Source organism: Carassius carassius, chromosome 37 (assembly GCF_963082965.1).
Source record: "Carassius carassius chromosome 37, fCarCar2.1, whole genome shotgun sequence".
In the NCBI taxonomy this organism is placed as follows: Eukaryota; Metazoa; Chordata; class Actinopteri; order Cypriniformes; family Cyprinidae; genus Carassius; species Carassius carassius.
Genome location: NC_081791.1, coordinates 14,837,199 through 14,864,164, shown reverse-complemented (window position 1 = coordinate 14,864,164; position 26,966 = coordinate 14,837,199). Strand labels below are relative to the sequence as shown.

The window sequence follows — 26,966 nt, the reverse complement described above, 5'->3', positions numbered from 1 at the left end:
TCCGGATCACATATTTCAACAGTTCAAATACTGTGAGTGAAAAAAATCCAACTATTATTTGGACATTTGAACAGTAGCAGTGCAGTGTGTCAGTAGAATTTAGTCACGACCCCTTAGGATTAATCGATTAAATTTTCATAAAGGTTGTATGCTAGATACATTGCACATTGGGATAACATATTGAGACAAGAAATCAATACAATATTATTATAACAACAATTAACGCTACAATGAACACACCCAGGGGAAAAAATAGTAATGGACAACAAATTTTTTTTTTTTTTTTTGGTGTGTGGCTCATTTGGCAATTATTAAAATGACCAATAGCATTCATTGCACTGGCATATAATTTACATTGAGATAAAAGGTTTCTCCATAAAATACTCTTTTGGTTTATCTGAAACTATATTACATAAAGAAAATTTCATTTAAAAATGATGTGTGATTTCACAGTTGTAATTACACAGATCGTAATTACAGAATTAAATTAGGCTTATTTGGTATTTTTGTAAACAAAAGTGTTTTTTTAAAACATTATTTCATTTTGTTTTTCAGTGAATGTGAATAGTAACAATTTCATTGATGAAGCTTGATGGATCTCAGGCGAGTCTCATTCATGATCTTTATCAGGTTCATTTCATACGGGTTTACATAAACATGTATTAACACAAAAACAAAAGACCAGTTCACTTAGTATAATTCTATAAAATACTTTGGACCGCACTTCTGCATATGTAAAAAGACAATATAATATCACAGTGTATTTCATATTAACATATGTATTGCTCTTGCAACATATTGCTTAGTCCATTTTTTTTTAAACACTTGATACAAAAACCATAGGTAAGAGGTCAAGAAACAGAAAACATTGAAAGTAATATGCCTTCAACAATATACATTTAAAACACATGGAGTGCATTAAATACAACAAAATACTTAAAAGTCAAATATTAGAAACATTCTTAGTGCGGATTTTAGCTGTTGTTCAGAAAGACACTGGATACCAAAATATATGTCTCTGTAAAACAGTTTGAGTGTGTTGTGATTTCCTCTGTGCTGCACAAAAAGTTCTGCACATGCATCTACTGTAGTCTCCAAGCAGTAGATCAGGATGAATACTGGGTGGAAGACAGGGTCAAGGATGATCAGTGCTTTGGTGATTTCAGAATGGGAGTACTGAACTGAGATCAGCTTTCACGTGGAGAAAATAAAGTCAAAAGAGTCCATCGACTGGCTCATTCGAAGTCAACGTATGGCAGAATCTCTTTATCCACTAAGTCACACAGTGTCTTTCTACAAAGTCTGAGGAGAGAGATGATTCTGGCAGTGCTGAAGTAAAACAGTTACTTCTCAGTAACTTAAGGCTGGTATCCAGGGAATGGATCCTCTGAAAAATGATATAAACAGCAAATTTACCCACTTGAACTTACACTGTTTTTTTATGGTGTTCATAATGACACAATTCAGTTTACCTGCAGCCGGGGGTCCTTGATAACATCCACTGCTGTCACATACACCAGGGGGACCCATTTCTCCTTGCTGACCTGAAGCTCCTGGAATACCCGGAGGTCCTACATTACCAGCCTCACCTTTGGGACCTGGTTCCCCTATTTTAGCTTCACCTGGAGGTCCTGTACAAGTACATTTACATTTATGCATTCAGCAGACGCTTTTATCCAAAGTGACCTACAGTGCATTCAGACTATAATTTTTTTTTAACCGTATTTTAAAAGTAGAAATAAATATTGGTACAATTAACACTTAAAAATTCATCACAAATACATTATTTGTGTTTGTGTAAAAGCAAAATTATGTAAAACAAAAAACAAACAAAAACAGGACCGATTTTCAGAAAAAAATATATTGAAAAAAAAATAGCATTATTTTGTCTGCTTAAAATACAAAGACAAATAAAACCAATTTGCCAGTGATATAAAACAAATTAATACACTACAATACTACAGATATACACTACTGCTCAAACGTTTGAGGCCACTAAGATTAAAAAAAAAAAAATAATAATAATGTAATTAATACTTTGATTCCGTAAGGATGCATAAAATTGATCAAACATGACATACATTTTTAATGTTAAAAAAAGATCTTGATTTCAAATAAATGCTGATCTTTTGAAATTTCTATTCATCACAGAATCCTGTAAATAAGTATCACAGTTTATACACATTACAGTTTTTGTAATTTTTTTGATCAAATTAAGATACTCCTTTACTACTTCATTGTGTCTCTCAGGTCCATTTCTCTTCTTTTAAAAGATGTTTAGCTATTTTATTTGAGAACAAGACAAAAATACTAATTAAAAATATATTTATGCAATGTTTTTCATACTTTTGGTACAGAAACCTAAATAAGATGATATAAATAATGAAGACCCCTTTACAACAATTGACACAGTCAAATATGGTTCAATACCTGCAAAACCTTTTATTCCTTGTGGTCCCACCGCATTTGCTCCTGGAGAGCCCTTCTCACCAGGCATCCCTCTGCGTCCTACAAGTTAATCACAGAAATACTTACATAACGTAATCCAGAATGTCTATAAATCAACTAATGTGTCTAATGACCATCAGATGTGCTGTTTGCCCGGCAGATGGCATCTTCAAAGAAATGAAAATGTCATGGCTTACCCTGCTCACCAGGGTACCCTGGTTTCCCAGACTCTCCTCTGCTTCCTTGTCGACCCTGAGGCCCTCGGGCTCCAGGTGGCCCCCTTCCCCCTGGTATCCCAGGCTCTCCTGGTGGTGCTACTGGTTCCTGGATGGGCACTGGCTTTCGATTCATCTCGTTTAGAAAAGCATCCAACTTCAGCACTTCATCTAAAACACAGTTTTATATCAGCTCATACTTGAGATGCAGTTACTCAGGACAAGAATCCCATTAAAGATGCTTTTAAATTCTGCATTTAATGCGACTTAATTCGAATGGATGTAGTGAATATACTACATACGGTGAACAAGTTTTTCGCAGGCCTGTGTAACAAGTTGGTAGATCATGGCAAGAGACTGTGGCTCACCCTAATAAACAGAAGAATTATTAAAACAAACAAAATCTATTTCATGGTTTGCATATAGCAAGTATGTCATTTGCAACCCACCTTCTCGCCTCTCTCACCCTTACTTCCGGGAAGACCCTGTGAAAGAGAAAAAATAATCTGGAACACATACGTAACAGCTCATTTCTATCCAACATTTTTCAAATATATCAAATCTTTTCTGGCCATCTATCTCAGCTGGACCGGATGGATGAAGGACATAAAGTTTACTTACGGTGGGCCCTAAGGGACCTAATGGCCCTCTCTCTCCCATTGGCCCTGGATGACCAGGCAAACCCTGGAAGCCCTACAAATTGTAGACACAGAAATGTAAAAAAAGAGTGCAGTGAAAGCATGTACAGTATGAAATATTCAATGAATGCATATAGGTAAAGCTAAGTCTTACTCTTGGGCCTGTGATTCCTGGGCTACCGATGTTACCCTCCACTCCTCTGGTGCCCTGTGGGCAATTTATTGACATAAGGATGAATGACATACTGAACATTTCAAACACACTTAGGACAATACCTGCGTCTAACCACACAGACTTACCTTAGGACCAGGCATGCCCTCTTCACCTTTTTGACCAGGAGGCCCTGGTAAACCCTATTAACACAAAGTAAATAAAAAAAGTGAGATATTCCAGAAAAAAAAAAAAACTAATCTGACCAAATACAACCATCGCCTTTAAGATGGTTGTTGAAGCTCACCTGGCTCCCAGGCCTTCCAATGTCTCCTTTTTCCCCTCTTGCTCCTGGTGGGCCCTTATTAAGACAAAGAGACAGGGTTTAAATCTGTTCCAAGTGCTAATACATTAAATCTTCTCTGTAGAACAAGTGAAGGCGTACCACTTTGCCCATTACAGTTATTCCCCGTGGACCAGCGGGTCCAAGGGTGCCAAAGCCGCCCTCAGGGCCCGGTTTACCAGGTGGGCCAACCTCTCCCTGGAGAGATGCAGAAAAGGAACAACAGACACAAAAGTGACAGTAAATACATATATAATGTTTCAAAAGATTTCTATTTTAAATTTTTTTTCATTGTAGAATCAGCATAAATGATGCTGAAAATTCAATTTTGCTATCGCAGAAAAAAAAACACATTTTAAAATATATTCAAATAGAAAACAGTTACTCTAAATGGTTTTAAATTAGTGGTTAACATAATAGTTGTATTCTCAAACCCAAATTTATATTCATGCTTCCTTACCTTTTGTCCCACCTCTCCTTTTTCTCCCTTCTCCCCACGAGGGCCAGGTCTCCCCTGAATACATGCATACCATTACAACAATAATTATCACAACACTGATTATTCCAACAACTATTAAAATGATTTTACAAGCTTTCTAATGTTGGTGTCAGTTTAAAAATGCAGCGTTGTAGTCTCACAGGTGGCCCTGTGTCTCCAGGTGCTCCAGGGACGTCGGTGGTGCAGGTGCATGCATAAGCAGGGGCAGGACAGCTCTCCTCGTCTCTCTAGAGAACAGAGAGCCACACTTAAAATAAAGAAGCAACTTTTAAGACATCCTGCACTACATCACGTAACTCAGTGCCATATTGATAGGTCAACTCAACCTAGTCTGATCATGTACCTGTGAGGGCAGATCACAGCAGTTGTCTTCTGATGCCCAAGTAGTGTTGCACACAATCTCAAAGGACTGCAGCTGGAACTACAGAAAAATATAATACACATTGCCTTAATATGTGTATATTCATTACTTTTCTCAGTATGTTTGTGGTCATGAGGTTAGACTCACTGCCGCAGATCCACTGTTAGGTCCACGTGTCCTCACTAGTTTGCCCAACATCTCAAAACCATCAGTGGGCAAAGTTCCCAGGGGGCGTGCGGGCCTCTCGCCAACCCGCTGGCAGTCTACAGACAGAGATACACTCACCTGACTGACCGAAAAATGGATCTGCCAATCGGTTAAAGAGATGAGAAGAATCAGTGCCAATAAAATGTTAAATATTTCTTTTTATACCTCTTCGCTAAAACATTACTGGCCAGTCCTTATAAAATGTTGCTATCTATCATTTTGAGAGAAGCTTCTGCACTTTTCTATCTATAAAATCTATAATAAATGTAAACTTTTCAAATTTAGTTGATGTCCAGAAGTGTTTGCCTACATTCTGATTTTAAGTTACATTTTTTATGTGAAATGGCTGATTAGTACAAATAATGTAATAATAACAATTACTGTTGTCAATCTCCAGTTCATTTCTATGGGACGTTCTGTAAAGCTTGTCTGACTGAGCTACATTAACCAAAAAAACCTTTCACACAAACCTTATGAAAGCTTCCATAGAAAACTGAGTGGACTTGTGGCTGGTCAAAGGTCAGTTCCTGTATCTCTCCTCTGTAGTCCAGACTGAAATACAGGAGAACCTTCTTCTCAGCTAAATAGAGAATAAGCATCTAATGAACTTGGGATCTACAATTTAATAGTCCTTGAATTTATCTACTGTGTCCATGCACTCACGGTCCAGCACCACCCCCATCTTGGGCTGGAAGTCATTGTCCGTGAGCTGCCAGAGGGCGAATGGCTCCCTGGGTGAATCCTGCAAGAGCCTGAAGGCCATGCTGATGGTGTGTTCTGGAGAGAAGCCAGCCGGATGAATGAAGCTGAGACAGGCGGACAGGGTGTGAGCGCTGAATGAAGGGTGTAACTGTGCACGTGTGTAACTGTGTGTGTGTTTTGTGTTCTCACCCTGTGCTCTGGGTCAGCTGTACGTCTCTGTAGAGGGTGTAACTGGGTAAGGTGCTGAAGATGAAAGGTTCAGCTGCCACACCCTCAATAGTAGAGTGTGCTCTCTGAGTAAGACCGAACGCTTCCATCATGTCGAAGCCTAGAAGACACAAATTCACTTTTTTGTTTAGGGCTCAACAGTAAGGAGGATGGCCTGTAAACTCAGGTTTGAGATCTAAGAGTTTAGGAATTTAATCTTGGAGCTTTCTGTAAAAGTAACTATTTTCCAGCTTATTTTATTTGTAAACAACATTTACAAAAGCATATATATATATATATAATATATAAAATATATAATATATAAAAACAACTGTTAAAATACTTCATTTGAAAAAGAAATAACAATGTAAAATGTATATTACTGTATATTATATCTATAAATCTTGAAAAAAAAGAGAAATAAAAAAAATTAAATATAAACTCAGATATTTAAATCTTAAAAATGTGTTGGGCACCAGTGAATTTAAGTATTGGCTAGAATGAGCAAACAGAAAAAAAATCCTTACTGCATTGGCATAATGTTGCTTACTGAGAAAGTATATAATCTTTTTGTTGCCATATTTGCTCTGCAAAGCACAAAAAGTAGAGCATAGTGCTAGAGAATGCATAGTGCATGGTCATGGATTTGAGTTCCAGTGAATGTGTGAACTGATCATACATAAACCTAAATGTCAAAACAAGTCATTTTGGACAAAAGTATTTGACAAATGCAATAAGTGTAAAATGTAAATATTACCATACCTTTAACCACATGATTTCTGACCGTCGTCTCAGGACACACTGAGAAATAAAAAGACATCATGTCATGTTTGAAGAAAGCTATATTTTTTCATCAAAAGCAGTGTAAAAGGCCTGTTCACACCAAAAGTGATGAGGAAAAGCAAAGCGAATTGCTTTCAGTTGATTTGCATTCAGTACATTTCCATTGTTCTCTTGTCAACTGGTTTGGTGTGAATAGATGAAAAGGTATGCATTAATTCGATTCAAAATCCTGATTTAACTGAATGCTTATGGAAATATTTGTGTTGGATTTGAACATGCCTTAACTGTTGCAACTTTTACCTTCTCTTTGTATGGGATGCAGCCGTGGAGGAACCTGAATTCTCACTGGAGCAGTTGCTTTATGAGAGAATTACATATTATCAGAGTTGAGCAAAACAAACATCAGTTATTTTTTAAAGCTGAAGTATGACTCAAACAGGATTCTGACCAGTAGGGTGAAGGATCGTGACCGCAGCGCCCTCTACTGTTCCCACACGGGAGTGCACACTGATGCGGTAGACCGTTTCCGGCTGCAGCTCAGAGAAACAGTGACTGCTGCTAGCAGCATCTACTATTTCCTCTTTAGTCTGTTTATCTGAGCACAAATGTCCAGAGAGAAAAGTAAATAACTTAAAACAAACTACCTTTTTTAGAACTTTTTCCAAAAACGGTAAAACTGAGCTGCTACCTCTGAGGGCCTGGATGACTATGCGATAGCCACTGACCGCTGGCACGGGCCTCCAGGACACACATATACTGGAGTGGTCAGACCGCACCACACTCACGCTGCTCACTCGCAGACTGGCTGTTTGTGCAGAGAGAGAAACACACATAGGAGAGTAAATACGAGACACTGTCTGGCAAAGCAATGTACAGTGGGAAGTTTATACACTGTAATACTAGAGATACTGTTTTGATGTGTGTGTGTGTGTGTGTGTGACTCACTGGTCTTCCCCTGGGCTGAGGCGCTGCCACCCTCTCTATTGCGGTACTCAGCAGTCACCAGCACACTGTAACGAGTGTCAGGCAGCAGATTTTGCAGCAGGACGCGCCTCTCGATGCCGGGCAATGACACCTATTTAACCAACACAAAAAAAGGACACCTCATTTACAACACAACAAACATCATGAAGGAACGGTGCGATGTTCCAGGGTTATTATAGTTTTGAATTTAGAATTTACTTCTGTTATTTCCCATTTATCTTTTATTTTAGTTTTCTTTTTTTTCCTCTGTTTGAACATCTTTTAAAATGGACTTAAATTCTGTGATGGCACAGCTGAATTTTCAGCAGCCATTACTCCAGTCCTCAGTGTCACATGACACTGAAAAAAAATATAAGCTAATTTGATGCTCAAGATATTTTAAATTATTATTATTAATATTATGAATGCTGAAAACACTTGTGCTGTCTAATATTAATTACTAAAATCTAAGACTGTGATAACAATCTTAAGGAATTTTTTGATCAATAGAAAGCTCAAAAGAACTGCATTTATTTGAAATATGAATATTTTGTAACAAATATCTTTACTGACACTTTTGATCAATTTAATTAATCCTTCCTTAAATAAAGTATGAATTCCTTTATAAAAAAATCGTGCAATTTTGAATGATATCAATATCATATGGTAGGATATTAATATTATAATAATATATTAATATAACAGTTCATTTTGTTTAGGGCCGTCTAGTATTATCACTATCAAGTTTGAATAATCTATAATAATTTTGTCAATGGTCATTATTAATTTAATGGTCATAATATAATTTAAGAGTCAACTTAATTGTTTTGTAATTAGATATTTTTTTCAGTTATGTTTTTATTTTTATTTCAGCTATCAGAAATGTTTTAATTTATTTGGTGTGAACTAGATCTTTACATTGTCTAAAGAAAACATGACTGGTGTTCGGCCATTCATAGGCCAATGCCAGAATCTTCAGGTTTTGTGCGTGGTTGTCAAGCAATTGCAATATGGTTGCGAAGATGACCTGAGTGGTTTTAAGTGCCTTTTTTCTAAATGGTTTTGAGTGGTTACTGTAAGTACCCATGTCTCTATAATACCTGTTTCCAAAATATGGGCTCTATAGGGCACGTAGATGAATACACACAGGCAATACAAAATAAGAGGTTACATTCTTATAAAAGCACTCACTGTGTTTTCCCTTGCATCCCCATTGAGTGGAGTGTATGACACACGGTACTGCAGCACATGAGCGTTGGGGTGAACCCAGGTGACCAGCATACTGACTCCTGTCTCCTCCGAGATGGACAAACTGCTCGGACCACCTCCAGATACTAAAGCAACACAAAAAATGCAACCCAGTTATTCACATGTTGTAGTCAAAGGAATCACACGCATATAAGTATATATACTCACAGGTGCTGTATCGTATAGCCACAGCCTCGCTCTGAGCGCCATCGGCATATAATGCAGAGAGTGAAATCTGATACTCCTTATCTTCCTTAACCTCTTCCAAGATCGCCCCCTCACTCTCCCCATCTACTGTCAACTGCAATATATCCATGAATTACCACCTATTGTCACCTGATTCTATAAATCACACATTTATTTCAGCTAACTCAATCAGTATTGATAGCACATATGTATCAAAGGAAGTGATAGAGTTGGAGCTAACCTGCCTGAGGTCTCCTTCACTGAGGGAGATCCATTTGATGAGATAAGAGACCACGTCATCCGCCGCCGCTTCCCATCGCACTGTTATGTCACTGCCGGAGAAGTTAGTAACTCTCAGATCCGAGGGAGCTGGGACTCTTACTGAAAGATTAAAGATGATATAATGAATAATCTTCTAAACTGAAGTAACAAAACTTAAACGTGTCAAAATGTGTGCAACTTACAGGTAGTGACATTGGCTGTGATAGGAGTGGACAAGCCCTTTTCATAGAGAGACTGAACCGACACCAGATACCTGGAGAGGGAAGACAGATTCTGCAGCAACACTGTGTTCACACCTTTGACCTCCACCTGAGAAACAGAAAGAACATAGTGAACACAGAACATATGCTGATTTGGTGCGTTTATTATTATTAGCAATGTTGAAAACAGATGTGCTGCTTAATATTTTTGTGGAATACATTATTTTCAGGATTCTTTGATGAATTTGATATTCAAAAGAACCACATTTATTTGAAATATAAATCTTCTGATAAGTTTAAATGCATCCCTGCTGTATAAAAAATATCTTACTGACCCCAAACCTTTGAATAATGGTGTAATATGCTGTATTACTAGAACATGACAAAAAAGAAAGACTCAAAGCAGTGTGGGTAGAACGTCAAAGACCTAACAAGTGACTTCTGGCATCTGCTCACCTGCTTGACATCACTGCCGTGATTGGTGCTGTAGATGACGCGGTGTGCAGGAACATCGACAGCTCCAGGGACCCACGTGACCTTCAGAGTGCTGTGACTGACCATGGGAAACTGCAAACTGAGAGGAGACGGCAGTGGGACTGGAAAAAATAGACAGATGAGAGAAAGAACAGAGGGAATGAGCAAAAGACATCAAAAATTTCCAAGGGATTTCTGTGGGACAATTTAATAATCGCAAGAGACTAAACTTCTGAGTTGCAGGTACGAGAAGTTACAACCAGGAGTTGACAGAAAAATAAAAATGTTTCTTATTTTGTATTTTTGTTTTAAAAACTGAATTATTAATCAGTTCTTAATTTTCTTTTAATGGTGGGAATTACCATATACAATTGTTCTTGTCAATTGAGAATTGGTTCAAAATAATTCAATGAATGTCCAAAACAGCATTCAGCTTTTTTGCTCAGAGCAGTAACAGTTATAAACATCTTGCCACCTCATATTGGTTTGACAGTTTCCATTCGTTCATTTTATTTTACCTTTGAGCAACAAAGAGGTTAATGTGATTAACTTGCTGTTATTATAAACATGAGAACCTACAACCAGTTTTTTTTTTCTGACCTAATTTATGGGGATAGAAATTACATTTATGGGTAGTTTTTCCTCTCCTTTCTTCTTTTAAAGGGGTCATCGGATACAAAATTCACTTGTTTGAACTGAAATGTGTGTTGGCAGTGTGTGTACCCAACCACCATATAATGATTAAACTCCACCCAGTGGTCTTTCGGATAAAATCCAGATAAATGATATCCACTTTTTCAAATAAAGCAGTTTTCAGATACTTGGCTGTGTGATGTCACACTGACTCAGGCCCCTCCCACGATTGTTGATTGACACTGGTGTTCAGTGTTGTGCCAGTTCATACTTAAAAAGAACTAGCTCAAAGTTCAGTTCACACAGATGATATTGAACTAGTTCACGTTCATAGTTCATTTTTTTTTTTAAAAGTTCACATATCTAAAAACAAACTAGTTCACGTTCATTTGTTAAATTCTTTTTAAGATAGGCCACTATCTTACTCAATAGAACCTCTTTACCATCCATTACCAGCTGCAAATCACTGCCACTCCAAAACTAATCAAAATTATTGTACCAATAAACAAGAGACAATTATCTATAAATTTCAAGCTTTGTGTATTTGATGTATTTGTCATGTCTGTGTGAGGCATACACTGAGTTTCGTTAAGTTAGGATGTGCTCTAGTTGACGTGCAATGCAAGTGAGCGCGCGGGCACCTCCGTTATATTTGTTTCGTCGGCCTATTCATTAAATACAGGCAATTGGTTGATGAAAAGTTGATTAAAATTAAGATACAATTTATACAAAACGAAATTCACTTTAAAGAAAGGCTTTCTATAACAACTTCAACGGTCAAAATCATGTCTGACCCGCTCCATGTCTCATATTGCGCATCCTATCTTACTCAGTTAATGTATATTATGTCGAAATAACGAGATATCGATACTAGGCTACTGTGTCCACCGTGGTCTCATTTTTGATCAGTAGTAGTAATTTTTTTTTTTCATTTAGGCAATTAATTTTAGAGACACAGGAGGTGCCGGGATCCAATGTCGGAGGTGACGGAACATGTTCCGGCTCAAATTAAGCCCTGGTAAAACCTGACTTTTCAAATGAGCGTGAACGTGAACTGCGCGTGCTGTTCATTCCTGCCAGAGTGAGCTCCGCTCTCGTTCATGTTCATTGTATGAAAAGTGATTCGTTCAGTTCAGCGTTCGGCGAAAATATGAACGCGTTCAGTGAACGTCGTTCATTGAACGCGTTCATGCACAACACTGCTGGTGTTTTACCTTAGACCAGCCCTGAGTGAGCGGTCATCAGTCCGCCATTGTTTCGACAACGGAGCAGATGTAGACAAGAATGGCTCCTAAGCGACTGAGGTGTTTTATTGTTCGATGTAATAATAAACATAGCAGTCATCATTTACTCCTGACATCTGATCTACTTAAGATGCAGTGGAGTAAGTTTGTTTTTAAAGGGAATGCGTCCCTGATCTATCTAAATGTTTGTGTGAATCAATTGTATTTCAGCTTCACCTCCAGAAAAAGTGAGTATAAGTTTTCTTAATGAATTTTAGTTAGCAAGTTGCACACAATGAACGTGGCTAAAGTTTACAGTCTCTCAGAGAACAGTCTCTGCGTGCGCATCACCCCACGGAAGAGAAGGGCGGGGTGAGCAGAGCTCATTAGCATTTAAAGGAAAATTAGCTAAATCAGCTTGCTGTAAAAATTGCTGTTTTTGACAGGGTAAAAAGGGTGTTGTTTTACACTTCCAAAGTATGCTACAGACTTTTCATTAAGACCCTAAAGAATCATATTAACTTGTGGAAAATGGGCATCCGATGACCCCTTTAAGACATTATTAAAGAGAGAAAAAAAGATTCTGTGAACATTTACTCAACCTCATGTCATTGCAAACCTGTATGACTTTCATTTTATTGCTGAGCACACACACAAAAAAAGGTACTTTAAAAAAAAATCTTAAGCCAAACAGATTTGACTGACTTTCATAATAAGGACAAAGAGAACCTTTCTAAAAATGTAATCTTTTATGTTCCACAGAAGAAAGCCATACAGGTTTGGAATCACATGAGGTTGAGTCTATTTTCAGAATTGTAAAATTTTGTGTGAACTATCCATATAAGAATTGTCACACCTGTCTGGGAAGTGGATAAAAGCGTGTGTGAGGATAATGGGAAAATCAGTCTCGTAAGACTAGGGAGATACGTTTCTATGAAAGTGCTGATAATGAATCTGTATTTACAGGTGGTGCCGATGGCTGTAATTGGGTCACTGGGTTCCTCATCATAAAGAGCATAAAGTGTGACTGAATAATCTGTGGATGGCATCAGATCCACCAACTCCACATCCGTCTGAGCCGGTCCAAACTTCACCTGGCACAAGAAACAAGAGCACACGAGTGGCATCAAACCATTCTAACAGAATTAGAAACACTGAGCAACATTGTAAGATGTCCCAGGCTCACCTCTTTGGCATCATCAGGCTCTCCATCATTGAGTGCGGAGTATAAGGCCATGTACTGTGTGGCTCCAGCAGCCGGCTGCCAGCGCACCCGCAGACTGCTAGGGGAGGAAGCGGTGACCTCTAGAGCCTCAGGTATCGCCAATGGTACTTTAAAGCAGAGAGTATTTATTATGATATGCAGTGAGACCAAATTACATTATCAGCTTAAAAATAAGTAAATATCCCTTTTTGCTTTAATGTCAACAGCACTTTAGCTGCACAAAATTACATTTACATTTATAACAGTATATTCATTTATGCCATAGTATTTGTTTTTCATTTGCAAAATCCTAAAACTTTCTGCTCCCAAGTTTAAAATCCCAGATATTCAGTGTGGTCTTGGGATTTTTAAATCTAAATTAGGAAATGTTATTAATGCATTTTGAGTGCTGAAACTCACAAGTGGTGAAGGTGCCTCTCAGAGCAGAGCCCACATTGTTCTCATAGACAGGAAAGATGGACAGGTGGTACTGTGTCTGTGAGGACAGTCCTGTCAGCAGAACTGTGGAGTCTGTTCCATTCACCACCACCTGAAATCAATCAACAACATGCATATAAAAACAAAGTGTGAGTTTTCTGAATTCAACTACAACTACAGCATCCTGTAGGTGGCACCAACAAACCAACATTTCTTCAGTTCCTGGCTCTACAAATTAAACCATGGTGATCTGATACAAGCAATTCCAGCTTTTAACATCTTGTCAGGATACCAGTCTAATGGCTGGAAGATACCAACTTTTAGGCAGCATCCAAAATTGTACACTTCCCTACTATACAAAAAAGGGTGAAAAAGAATATGAACTCTTTTTGGTTTTCATAAAACAGTTGGCAAATAATCCCCGGATGACCTATTATTTCTGTTATTTATTATTATCCCATGAGGCCACAGTAGAGGAGTTGTAATGGCAGTGATGCAACTGTAGTAAAATAATTCATACTGAGAAATATAAAATGTACTTTTATAAGGTCGCAATGTATAATTATTCAAAAAAAAGTACTTGATTTCAGAAACGTATGTAGACTTAGCTTTTACATTTTAGTGCTGAAAAGAGTGCAAGACACTTGGCTCACCTCTTTCAGACTCTGTCCTTCAGCGGTGTGGTACACCACTCGGTACTGCTGAGGACTTTTGCTGAGGACGGTCCAACGCAGGCGCACCTCTCTCGACCCTAGGCCTACATACTGCAGATCAGTTGGGCTGGGATAGGACAGAACTGGGTCCTGAGTGGGACGCTCCATTCCTTCTCGAAAAAGACATATACCATTTTGTTTCAATGGGAGTATGAGGGAATTTGGATTAGTATAATGAAGACCAATGTGTATGTGATTGGCCTACTCTTTGCTTTAATACGGTCTTCAATCTTGCCACAGAGGATGCGTGCTAATCTTCCCACCAGTTTACTGAGCAGAGGAAAATCATTCACGTTATACACATTCAGCTCCAGCGGTTCAGACGCCACCTGCCTCAGCTCTGCCTCATCTGCATTTTTCACACCTGGACATGAGTGGGAAAGAAACAAAGATAAAACTTTATATGTGTATAATATATGCACATAATTATAGCAAAGGTCATTTTAGATATGCAATAGCATATACTATATTTACAGTACTGTTCATGTAACTTTTATTTAGCAATTAAACTTTAAATTGACACAACACATCAAAATTCATGGTAATAAAGAAATTTATAATGTAACAAAGGATTTCTATTTCAAACAAATGCTGTTCTATTTATCACAGAATCCGAAGAAAATGTATCATGGCACAGCTGTTTTAAACAATAAGAAATGTTTGATCACTGGTGCTGAAAAAAAGCTTTGCATCACAGGAATAAATTACATTTTAAAATATACTAAAACAGAAAACAGTTATGTTAAATATATTAACTATATTACTGTTTTGACTATTATATTCAATAAATGTAGCCTTGGTAAGCAAAATAGTTAAAATAAAAAAACGCTCTCACCTATAGCAATGATCTCTACGCCGGCGTTCTTCAGCCTGTTAGCTGCAGCAATGGCATCATCTTGAGATTTCCCATCAGTCAGCAGCATCAGGAACTGTGGGGTGTTGGGTCGCGCCCCCACCTCCTCCTTCAGATTGTTCTCAAGAGCATGTATGAGAGCCTGACCTGAAATATAGACATGTTAAAAATTAACCAATACTCTCGTATTTGTTTCATATAAGCATCCTTTCATCACTGCTGGACTACATTGATGTGTGATGTATATAGGATTCAGATTATTAGACAAAAATAAAAAATAAAAATAAGCCACTATTATAAGAAACTGTGCATTTAGTAGCTTTATAATGGACAAGATTTGTTGTATAATGCAAAAATATTATGCAATATATAATGCAAATCCAGACAGCCTGGAACCCTCTTTACCATGTTAAAAAAAGAATTGCTTATAAATGGTGACAAAAATATGATATCACAGGGGTGCAATTATTTGAATTGTCCATGTGCCTCTTCCAATCAGGAATTAGATTCTGAAATTTCCTTTTTAGAATATTTTTTTTAATCCCAGGTCATTAAGAAATCTACCGTTACCTGTGAAAGTGTTGCCTCCCTTGTATCTGAAGTTCCTGATGGCCTCCAGAAGTGGCTCTCTAGAAGTGAAGTTATTAAGATGCCACTCTGTCCGTGGATCTCCACTGTACTGAGATAATGCTGAAACAACAACAAATTAATACTTTTAATAAGTAAGCATGCATTCAATTAATCAAAAGTGACAGCAAAGACATTTATAAACTTTTAAACAGTTTTTTTTTCTTTCATTTTTTTATAGATGTGTATATAGGTGTGTAGAGAGTTGACAGGAAAGCACTGGGAGGAGGGAGGGATCGAGAATGGCAAAAGACCTCGAGAAGGGAATCGAACTTCTGATTTCTGAAGGATCATGTGACACTGAAGACTGGAGTAATGATGATGAAAATTCAGCTTTGGGAACAATATTTTAAACTATAGCTCAGTTAAAAACAGTTATTTCATAACTTAAGCATAAGATACTTATTTCAAAACCATTAAAAATGCCATACTGAACAGTAATATATAAACTAAACTTTCATTAAGTAAATTATTAAAAAAAATAAGGGATGACAATGAAAAGCACAGCTTTGAAAATTGCAATACATTTACAATGTATATACTGTAGATGAAATAAAATAACATCTCACCTATTTGCACACCCTGCGACCCAATGTGAAAGGGGACAGCCAGACCCTCCAGGAAGTCACGCACTTTTCTGAAGTTTGTGCGGCCGATGCTCCAGGATCCATCCACCAGAAGAACCAGATCAGCCTGAGCTCCAGCACTGCATTCAAATGGCTTTCGTGTGGAAACAGCTTGAGACACATGGACAAGAGTCAAACACTCCGGTTTTTAATAAAGGGTCACATTGAGCACTAAGCAGTGGAACTTAAACTGAGTGTATCTTTTAATGTCTCTTATCCTGGGAATGTTTGCACTTTGTTGTGAAGTTTATTCAAGGGTCTTTTCAAATATTCTTCAATATTCCTCTCTGCTCCTATATAAAAAAAATTTGTGCAATGCTTTTGCGAGATGCCTTTTGTCAATACATCTACTGTTTCTTAATGGTGCATTCCTATCTATGTGTGTGTTTTTTTACAGATGGGAGAAAGGAGGGAACAAATTTCAGTCCTGAGGGCACACAAGAGGCCCTGATAACAACCTACACAGTGTTATTAACTCTGGTTTGTCCCTAATTCTGTTATTAGCCCTCACTACACAGACACAGGAAACACAGCTCATTAACTCTGTTAAACACTGACCCTAACATGTTCCTGTATCACTGAGTCAATGCGCGTCATACGTTTATATTTGCATATTTATGAAGTCAATAACAATGAGCATTGATGTTTCATTAACGGTTTGCCCACCTGATTGCTTTAATTTATCTGAATTGTGAGTGGAATTACCTGTGACAGGTTGGGTTGGTGTGGTTTTTCTCAGTTTGTTGGTGATGGAGACCTCTTCCCTCACTGACTTCCCTCCATTTTCTTCTTGATCATTTTTATCCTCGGTCTTGGATCGATTCTTGTCTTTCTTCTTTTTCTTTTCTTTGGTGTTTTTGTCAACTTCTGGCTCAAGCTCAGGTACAACAGGAGGCTCTATAGCAGTAGAAAGACATAACTTTAAGATAAATAGCTAAATAAATGTATTATATTCTGCACCTAAAAAACTGCTATATGAAAGCAAAAGCTTAAATTATCTGCAAAATAAAATATAAGTATGTTGATTATGTTTAAGCATGTTAAGTGGTTTCTGAATAGAGTATTGGAAGACTGAAAAATCCCTGACAGTTAAATGAGTGACAATAGCAAGTGATGGTGTCTGTATTCCCACACCCCGCCTTGGTCTAAATGCACATTCAGCACAGGTCCAGTCCCCTGTCCCATTACTGCTGCATTAATGACAGGCATTTGGAGGATAAATGGACTTTTATTAATAGGTAAGATAGTAGAGCTGGCGCCAGTTCAACCATCTGTAGCTCCACCAGTAAAACACTGATAATGACAGAGACACCGCGGGATGGAAGGCTCCTCTGCTTTGTACACCCGGTTTGGCAGGAACTATAACAGTATGTTCGGTTTGTCACCAAGAAATGTTATGCTGTTAACATTTTTTAGCACCACTGTTTCATACATATGGAGCTTGGAGCCAAAACTGCAACAGCAGGCATATACATTTTTAGTTTTTCACAGAATTCCCTCATGCTCATGAAGGCTGCATTTATTATTTATAATACAGAAAAAACAGTAATTTTGTGAAATATTATCACAATTTCAGAAATCATTCTAATATGCTGAGCTGGTGCTCAAGAAACATTTCTTATTATTATCAATGCTGAAAAAAATTGTGATACTTATGTTTTTTTTGTGGAAAGAATACTTTTTTAGGATTCTTTGAAGAATTCAGTTTAAAAGAATAGCATTTATTTGAAATTCGTTTTTCCAAAAAACATAAAAGACTTCACTGTAACTCTTAATCAATTTAATGCATCCCAGCAGAATAAAATTATTATTATTATTTTAAATATTACTGTATAAAACACAAAGCCCATTTTGCAGATAAGGCTGTATTTACAAATACATATATAGTTAACTTCTAAGAAACTGGAAGACATTGTTTGCGAATCCTCTACCTGTAGTCATTGGTTCTCGGTAGAGCACAGTGGGAAGGGCTGCTAGAGCCTCTGTCACGTCATCCACCTCTCCAGATCCAGAGCCAATGGAGTGAGTTTTCTTCTTCTGTTCCCTGTTCCCGCTGCGGATCAACTCTTCTTCCCGCAACCCATCGACTGACAAGAAATCAGAGAATGGGTGTGTGTAAATGTGAAAGGATGTGGAGTGAACAATAACATTTTTACTGATTTATTTAGTAAACTATTAGGTTCGTCCTACTACATCAAACAAACAAACAGTGTTTAAGCCCCATTTTATTAACACCTTTCTGAAATATAAGCAGATCCACATGGAAAAACTGAGTGGATGCTTATGCTTTTATGAGAGAACAATGGAATAATCCCCCTCAGACAAGCAAGCCTGGCCCTCTAGCCAAACCTCACAACTGGCCTGTCCAGACCTGCACGGGGCGACACAGTAACCTACTCTCCCAACTTCTCATCCAAACGTATCACAGATGTTTGGCATAGTCTGCATCTTTTAACAATGACAGCACCAGGCTATTATAGAATAAAGTCTGAGCTCCCATAACAAAATACTTTTATCACTGGTGTTTACATTCTTATTTTAGCACATTCACAGCTGAAGTGAAATCTGAAAGTCAGGTATTTCATCATTTGATATCAGGTTTCTTTCAGGGTTGTCGTTTCGGTGGGACATTTCTGTGTTTTAAAGGGAATTCCAAAAGTGTTTCGTGCCTGTAAAGACACAAGCGTCAGTCCCAGCCTGTAATCCAACAGGAATCCACCATTCAACACTGTCAATTACAGACAGATCTCTTCTGAACATTGTTTGTGTGTGTGGAGTAAGTAATGTGTTAAAAGGGATTGTTTCTGTACTTTGTACCGCTGGGAATTACAACATACAGATTTCTGCTTCTTGTGCACAAAAAGCACTTTGGGAAGATCCCCCACCTCCAACAACAAATCAGAAGGGAAACCTCTAATCTGTATAGAACTTTAAGGCTTACTGTAACTTCCAAATTTTTTAGTACAGACATGAATTGTAGCTCAAATTGTGTAGCTTGTTGAGTATTGGAGTGCAATTAGTTTTCTAAATAAAAACACTTTAGCCTTTGGAGTTTTAGCTTGGCAGGTGAAATATTCCACAGAGGCTACAGGAAGGAGTTGTAGGTTGACTGTGTTGATGCCTAACAACGACCTAGTGACCATTCTAACCACGTTTGCAACCACAAAGCAACATCCTCTTATCCTCCAGTCGTACTAGTGAAGCGTCTTTTTGCCATGAGTTTCTCCAGCGTCCCATTGAGCACCATAACTTGGAGGAGATACTCCTGTCTGGGGTCCAGGCCTGCCACCGTGGCCCGGCCACGTGTAGTTGTGAGCATCAGCTCTGGCTGGGGAACCTCTAGAAAAGAGAATATATGATGATTTAGATGAAGCTGTATGTGTCTGTAATCTTTATGCCACTAACATCACTAAACACCTAAAAAAGACAAACAGGTTTTTAAAACAGTCCTCTGCCCTGGGTGGAGAAGCAGATAGTCCCACCCCAAACATATGCCACTGGTTAAGCTAAGGAAGTCCCCTTGAATTTATGATATAAAAAAAGTTTAATGTACTATTTGTACTGTTCCTGATCATTCAGTCAAAACTGCTTGAGACTAAACTGAAAACGGACTGCTTTTGTCTAAAATGAATACATCTGTTATGAATGCATCTAATAAACAATTATATGAAACGTTAAAGGGTTAGTTCACCTAAATAGCAAAATTATGTCATTAATAACTCACCCTCATGTCGTTCCAAATCGTGAGACCTCCGTTCATCTTCAGCACACAGTTTAAGATATTTTAGATTTAGTCCGAGAGCTCTCAGTCCCTCCATTGAAGCTGTGTGTACGGTATACTGTTCATGTCCAGAAAGGTAAGAAAATCATCTTCAAAGTAGTCCATGTGACATTAGAGGGTCAGTTAGAATTTTTTGAAGCATCAAAAATACATTTTGGTCCAAAAATAGCAAAAACTACGACTTTTTTCAGCATTGTCTTCTCTTCCGGGTCTGTTGTGAGAGAGTTCAAAACAAAGCAATTTGTGATATCCGGTTCGCGAACGAATCATTCGATGTAACCAGATCTTCTTGAACCAGTTCACCAAATCGAACTGAATCATTTTAAACGGTTCACGTCTCCAATACGCATTAATCCACAAATGACTTGAGCTGTTAACTTTTTTAATGTGGCTGACACTTCCTCTGAGTTCAAACAAACCTGATGTCACATGGACTACTTTGTAGATGTTTTTATTACCTTTCTGGACATGTACAGTATACTGTACACAGAGTTTCAATGGAGGGACTGAGAGCTCTCAGACTAAATCTAAAATATCTTAAACAGTGTTCCAAAGATAAACGGAGGTCTTACGGGTTTGAAACAACATGAGGGTAAGTTATTAATGACATAATTTTGCTACTTGGGTGAACTAACCCTTTAAATGAAATATGAAATGTTAAAATTTAATTAAATAAATTCTATACATATATATATATATATATATATATATATATATATATATATATATATATATATATATATATATATATATAAACACACACACACACACACACATACACAAATATATATTCAAATGTAGTATGCATATGATTGTTGTGTGACGTGATTGTTTCTCAAATGTTGTGCCTTCCAGAAGTGTTTTTTGTTGTCCACAAACATATTATTATTTGAGGTATGCATTACTGTAATTTCTTTCTTATTTTGGAATATAAAAGTTGCTTTTATGAAATGAGACAGACTTGATGACGCATGCGACTGACAAAGGCCACCTACTGAAGGCGCAGACTTCAAAATGAGACACAGCATGTGGTTTTTCATTTCAAGGTATGAGGGAAAATAAGAGTAGTGACTCATATACTCACATAGAGAATGGACTGTGAGAAATGGCACTTAACTTAAACCTTAATATCATCAAAAGATGGTGGAGTGTGAGATTCTTTTTGTGAAACATGAATGCCTATTTCTGTCTGTCTCTGCCTGGAGCAGTGTGGGGCATGTGTGCTGTTTGTTTTGCTGTATGAACTTTCTCAAGACTGCAGCAGACCTGCCTGGACTCACCTGAGCAGAAGGGCGGAACAGAAGATAAGAGAGACAAAGATAAAGACAGAGAGAGAGAAATGGTGGGAAAGAGAGAGGTAAAGGGTAGGGGGTTTAACTGAAAGATATGGACACACACTATATATAGAGTGGTAAAAGCAAGATGAGAGGTCACACAGAAGAGATCTGAGCAAAGGTTATGCCTATCCTGATTCGATCATCACTCAAAAATCCTGCTTTCCTATTCCTCACCTGTTCTGAATGCTTACTCAGTGGGAAAAGAATGTACTGTTCTACAAAGAAGAAAGAAAGGTACTTGATAATGTCTGACTATAATCTGCAGATCTTTATTCATTTAACTTTTCCATGTATTTGATTTATTTACTGACAAATACAGACATTTTTTTGTTTCAAAATCTCAAATTCTGTTGGGAAATGAAATAAATCGAGTGCTTCAGTGGTATCCAATTCTTGTTTTGGGTAGCGGACGAAATTTGGGTGTTTCCTCAGAGCAGCAGATGATTTAATCTGCCCTGGAGCGACCAGTGATGACTGCTGTATGCTATGACAATCAATGAGATGGGGGTGGGGGGTTATACTTTTATTTTGCAAGGATCTAATAAATAGATTATAACTGACAGTAACTAAATAAGTAAATAAATGCAGCCTATGTGAGCATAAGAGACTTCTTTAAAGAAAAAAAAACATTAAAAAGGGTTTGAATAGTACTATATATGTGAATGCGTGCACATACTGTATCTAATCTTAATTAGTTACAATTAACTCCAGTCTCACCTGTGATGGGCCGCACACGGACCTTATAGCCCTGCATCGGCCCTTCTGCCTCCTTCCATTTGATCTGCAGCCGATCTTCAGACAGAACAGTCAGCTTCAGACGGCCTAGAAATGCATACTAAGACTTTATGCAACATGCTTTGTTGGAATAAAAATTCAAAACACATTATTAGCAAAGAAAACAGATGTAGTTAAGACTGTTAGTCATTTGATAAGTCTTTGGCAAGATGCACACACAATGTGTAACAGAATGTATGAGATACTGAATGAATGCCTTGAAAGATCAAAGTCTTCCTTTAAAAGCATCTCAGTGACTTTTTTTCCCCCTCTACTTCCCCTCTAAAGTTTTAATATTTGCACGGGAAGTTTTTCATTCATTCCTCCTTTTCCTTCATCACTGTTCTCTTGCTCAACTCTGCCCTTGTCTTCAGCTTATCTGCATAATTTCCACATGCCAGTTTGCCACAATCCCCTCTTTTATGTTCTTCCCCTCTCCCCAGCTGTCCGTGAGCGCTCAAAGCCGGCCCTGTAATGCCCTGCAGGGTAACAGCGGGTTGAGGACCACAGGAAATCTGCTTTTCGGTGGGGTTGAAGGTCAGCCTGAAGGGGCTGCATGCATGTAACGTCATAGCCCAGATAAGTGTCACAATGAGGATGACCCCAAAAAACATGAAGATCTTTGTCCCCTCTTACTGTAGTGTCTTTAAGCTCCCAATTATGCTATTGAGAGAATAAAATTAGAGAAATTGTGAAATGCTGGGTTCATACACTGTACAAAAAATGCTTGGCTAGGTATAAAATGCATTAACATCCAAATTAAGGGGTTTAATTCAAGGGGGAAAATTTTTTTATATATTTTTTTTTTATTATTATTGCTGTTATTATAAAAGCAGGGAATAGTGAGTACTGGCTTTTACGTATTATAAAAATTATTTATTAGGTATAAATGATGCATCAAAATTAACAGATTTAATTCAAGTAAAAATATATATTATTATAATATAATATTATGCAATTGTAATATCGTTATTATTAATATAAAACCAGGTGAATGATGAAATGCTGTGTTACAGGTATAAAACAAAATGTTTCATGTGGTACCAACATTTAATTCAAGTAAAATTATTATTATTATTGTATATGACTACTCTATAACTGCATTAAATTACAACAATAAAAGTAACTTTAAGGGTGAAAATCAGTAGAATTAGCTTCTTACAGTATAATTTTCACAGTGTGGCTACAAATAAATATCCATGGTGTGTGTTAACTGGCAGTGGATCAGAGGCAAAAGGAAGCTTTCACACAGCAGCACCACCAACCCAAAAGTCAACAAATGTGCGGCCAACTGCTCAGACACAAACAGTGTGGAAAACACACGCGCAGCATGCATCCTCTAGGGATGACAGAGATAACAACAGGGCTAGAGGGGACACATAAATTATTCCAAGCATTTTTAAAGTAAATTTCTTTCCCAAATGTAGCAACATCCACAAAACGCTATGTGCCGTTGTCTAGGGATTCCACAATCTTGCACAATGGCCTCAGGCAGTAAGTTTGCATTCTAGACTATTCTCTTCTGGAGTACTGCTAACCAAGAATTTCCTTCCCTTGGGGAAAAATACAATTTAGGCAGATTGAGGTGGGGAAAAAATCTGTATCATTTGGCTAAAAAGGAGTTTAAAATGTTAGTGTTTCTGCACTGTTGTATGTTTTTCATTGTTGTGAAATTACAACACACTATTCTAGCAAGTGGGTTGTAAATTTGGTCCCATTAGAAGGACTGTTAGGAATGCAGATGACATTTCACAAATAAAACAGAAGCTGTGTGTTTTCTGACAGTATTTCAGATGCTATCAAAACTACAAAGACAGAATAAAGGATCTGTAAATGCATTTTCAAGGCAAATGTGATGTGTACAAATGTGTACTACAGAACCAGCATTAACATTCAGAAAATACATTGAAAATGAACTGAATTAATGGTTAGAAGTATCATTTCTGTGCCACTAGGAAAGAACCAGTAATATATAAATGAACATGAATTTTGTTTCTGCGAACTGGATTATTATTAGGAGCATTGTTATCCAAAGCTACACACTTCACTTGTAAATAAATAAGAAAGGGAATGTAGTTCTGAACCAGAAGGGAGCTATATGTGGTTTGCTATTTTTGCCTGCGTGCATGAATGCTACTTGACCCTTTATTTCATTTTGAAATGCACTGGCATTGCATTTTGGTTAGAGAAAAGGACATCTAATTAAAGTAGCCCTAGCAATTATCCACGGCTTTCAAAGAAAAATACAGAAACAAGCATACAGTTAAGGGCTTACAAAAAGTAGATTTTACTTTATTTTAGTTCATCCTTATCTGCCACTGTTTAGCTGTGCACAAACATTTTCTATGTTTACATTCATATTAAATTTGATTACCATACCAAATTACCTTTCAGTACAAAATAGTACCGACATTTAATATTTGCATTATTTTAGATATCCGTCGTAACATAAAAATAATTCTCAATATCATCCAAAATATGGTGCATATCTAGTAAATGAGCGGCTTGAGTGAAAGGTAAAAGTCAAAATATAACCTTGGCAATGGACTTCAGAAACCAGCATCAGGAGAACCGTCACCAGGATGAGTGTCGTTCGCTTGGAGAGGACGGAAGGAAAGCTGTGGGCCATCATAAATGTGCAGGTATCAATTAAAGACCTGTGGGAAAATGATCACTGTAAGCCAGGCAAAAATGAGTGTAACCTTCATTCACTCTAAACAAACAAAGCAGAAGTGATCATGATTAAATTAAAATCAGTTATGGTTGTTGGCACCATAAAGTTGTTTAACTGTTGTTTTCTGATGAAATCTTTTCAAAGCTTTTAATGTCACACAGCTTTAAATATACTCTCCTAAACAAATGAGGGGGAGCTAGAAAGACAGACAGAGAGAGATGGGACACTTAAAGAAAAGGATGCAACAAACTGGTCATTACAGACCCACTGAAGACTATTACAAGACGAGGGAGGGAAAGCTGCATGAACACCTGTTACACACACATAAACAGACATGTCTGCAAAACCTGAATGTAGTTTAGTAACTGACCCATCACAATCCCACCTGTGCACATCAAAAATTAATGGAGAGAACAGAAAAAAAAAACTTCTCAGCAGTGCATTGGTATATTGTGTGAGAAGTGGAATTATTTGACAGCTATTTTAATTGGACCCCCTCCCTCCCCTTGCTTTGGGCCATAATAAGACGGCCTTTACATGCATTGGCTTGTTGCACGCAATACAGCAGAAATAGATGATATCAGGAACTTTAAAGAGTTTAATCTGTTGTGATACCACACCTATAGTGAGCTGTCGAAAGCTATTACTGCTACACAAGCGCATATGAGATCCAAAACTGAAGCAGCGCGCAAACATAGGATGAACTGCGTATTACTATGTGGTTAGACTTGACTGTCTTACTCATTAACTCAAACCTTACTTATATAGATATTGCTTAACTCAGTCACAAACGTAAACGAATAGGAACATTTACAGCGAGTCAAGGCGAATGAAATATAATTCAAAACAGCAACAGCTTGTTTCTGCAGCAAAGCAATGAGAAAAGCACAGTCATATAATATATATAACTCAAAAAAGGCTATTAGTTTACCTCAGGCTGAAGCGTGTACCTGGCGCATTCCACACAGGTAAGAGATGTTAACACATCGAGTCCCGGTCACTCACTTCCCATTTGCTGCCGTTTATGTCTGTAGTTCGGCTGGGTTAGGTGTGAAACCTGATACGGGTGCAGTGCCCTCCTCTAGTAATACAGAGGCGGGGGAAAGTCAGTCAGGGTGGTATATCAGCTGTTCTGCAAGGCTCGAGAGAGAAGAGAAACTGCTGCCCAGAATGTAATTATGTTTTTGAGACACAAGGCCTACACACACACACACAAAAACTCACCTGCTTCTTTTATATAAATAAACTTTACCAGAACGTTCTGAATAGACTGCGTGGCTGATTGCTTTAATTAGCATAATTAGCATAAACAAGCATACACATCTTATTAAGATGTTTAACAGCTGATAATGCCCTGAGGTCAAAGAACTGCCTGTAGAGCTCAGAAACAGGTTTGTGTCAAACCACACATTTACATTTTACATTTATTCACTTAGCTGATGCTTAAAAGAGACTTACAATTGCTATATATGTCAGAGGTCACACACCTCTGGAGCAACTAGGGGTTAAGTGTCTTGCTCAGGGACACATTGGTGTCTTACAATGGATTCGAACCCGTGTCTCTCACACCAAAGGCATGTGTCTTATCCACTGCGCCAACACCACCCCCCTACATCAACCCACCCTCACACATCTGGGGAAGAGTTCAGAAAAAAATCTGCTTAACTGAAGGGTTATGTAGTCTCAGTTACCCTTAATGAAAGAAGTTTGAAACAACAAGGAGTCTTCCTAGAGCTGGCCTTCTGGCCAAACTGAGCAACTGATGGAGAAGGGCTTTGGTTTGAGTGGTGACCAAGAACCTAATGGTCCCTCTAGTTGAGCTCCATGATCATATGTGGAGATAGGAGAAGCCTACAGAAGGACAAACATCACTGCAACACTCCACCGATCTGGTCTTTATAGCCGTGTGGGAAGACTAAATCCTCTCCTCAGTGAAGACACATGAAAACACACTTGGAATTTGCAAAAAAAAAGGTCCATCAGACGCTGAGAAACAAGATATTTTGGTCTGATGAACCTAAATTCTAAGCATCATGTTTGAAGGAAACCAGCTCTGCTTATAATTTGCAGAGTAGCATCCCAAAAGTGAAGTGTGCTGGTAGCAGCCGCATGCTGACTGAGGGATAGTTTTTCAGTAGTAGAGACTGAGGCACTCGTCAGAGTCAGGGCCGTATTA

The 26,966-nt window shown here is 37.8% G+C and overlaps 2 protein-coding genes across 3 annotated transcripts in view; one reads left to right on the top strand and one right to left on the bottom strand.

Annotated features, from left to right (window-relative positions):
- Positions 1-26,966, top strand: part of LOC132118142 (transcription initiation factor TFIID subunit 13) — a 254,939-nt gene that overhangs the window by 201,051 nt on the left and 26,922 nt on the right. The gene's annotated exons all lie outside the window — the stretch shown is intronic.
- Positions 609-25,856, bottom strand: LOC132118127 (collagen alpha-1(XX) chain). Of its 2 annotated transcripts, none has more exons than XM_059527687.1 (42): positions 25,722-25,856; positions 24,652-24,773; positions 22,060-22,164; positions 19,420-19,563; positions 18,156-18,311; positions 16,930-17,121; positions 16,168-16,335; positions 15,542-15,661; positions 14,954-15,118; positions 14,324-14,482; positions 14,059-14,228; positions 13,388-13,517; positions 12,950-13,095; positions 12,728-12,857; positions 9,890-10,029; positions 9,416-9,542; positions 9,193-9,332; positions 8,934-9,066; positions 8,709-8,851; positions 7,500-7,629; positions 7,243-7,359; positions 7,003-7,149; positions 6,855-6,911; positions 6,534-6,572; positions 5,754-5,892; positions 5,526-5,668; positions 5,333-5,442; positions 4,803-4,961; positions 4,638-4,715; positions 4,435-4,521; positions 4,256-4,309; positions 3,898-3,993; positions 3,760-3,813; positions 3,602-3,655; positions 3,456-3,509; positions 3,285-3,356; positions 3,113-3,148; positions 2,966-3,032; positions 2,646-2,834; positions 2,431-2,508; positions 1,473-1,631; positions 609-1,387 (listed from the first exon to the last, which is right to left on the bottom strand). In XM_059527687.1, the coding sequence occupies exons 2-42, from the start codon at positions 24,746-24,748 to the stop codon at positions 1,359-1,361; spliced, it is 4,713 nt and encodes a 1,570-aa protein (XP_059383670.1). In that variant the 5' UTR covers positions 24,749-24,773; positions 25,722-25,856; the 3' UTR covers positions 609-1,358. The 2 variants fall into 2 exon arrangements, with proteins under 2 accessions (XP_059383670.1, XP_059383671.1); XM_059527688.1 differs by having other exon boundaries at positions 22,060-22,134.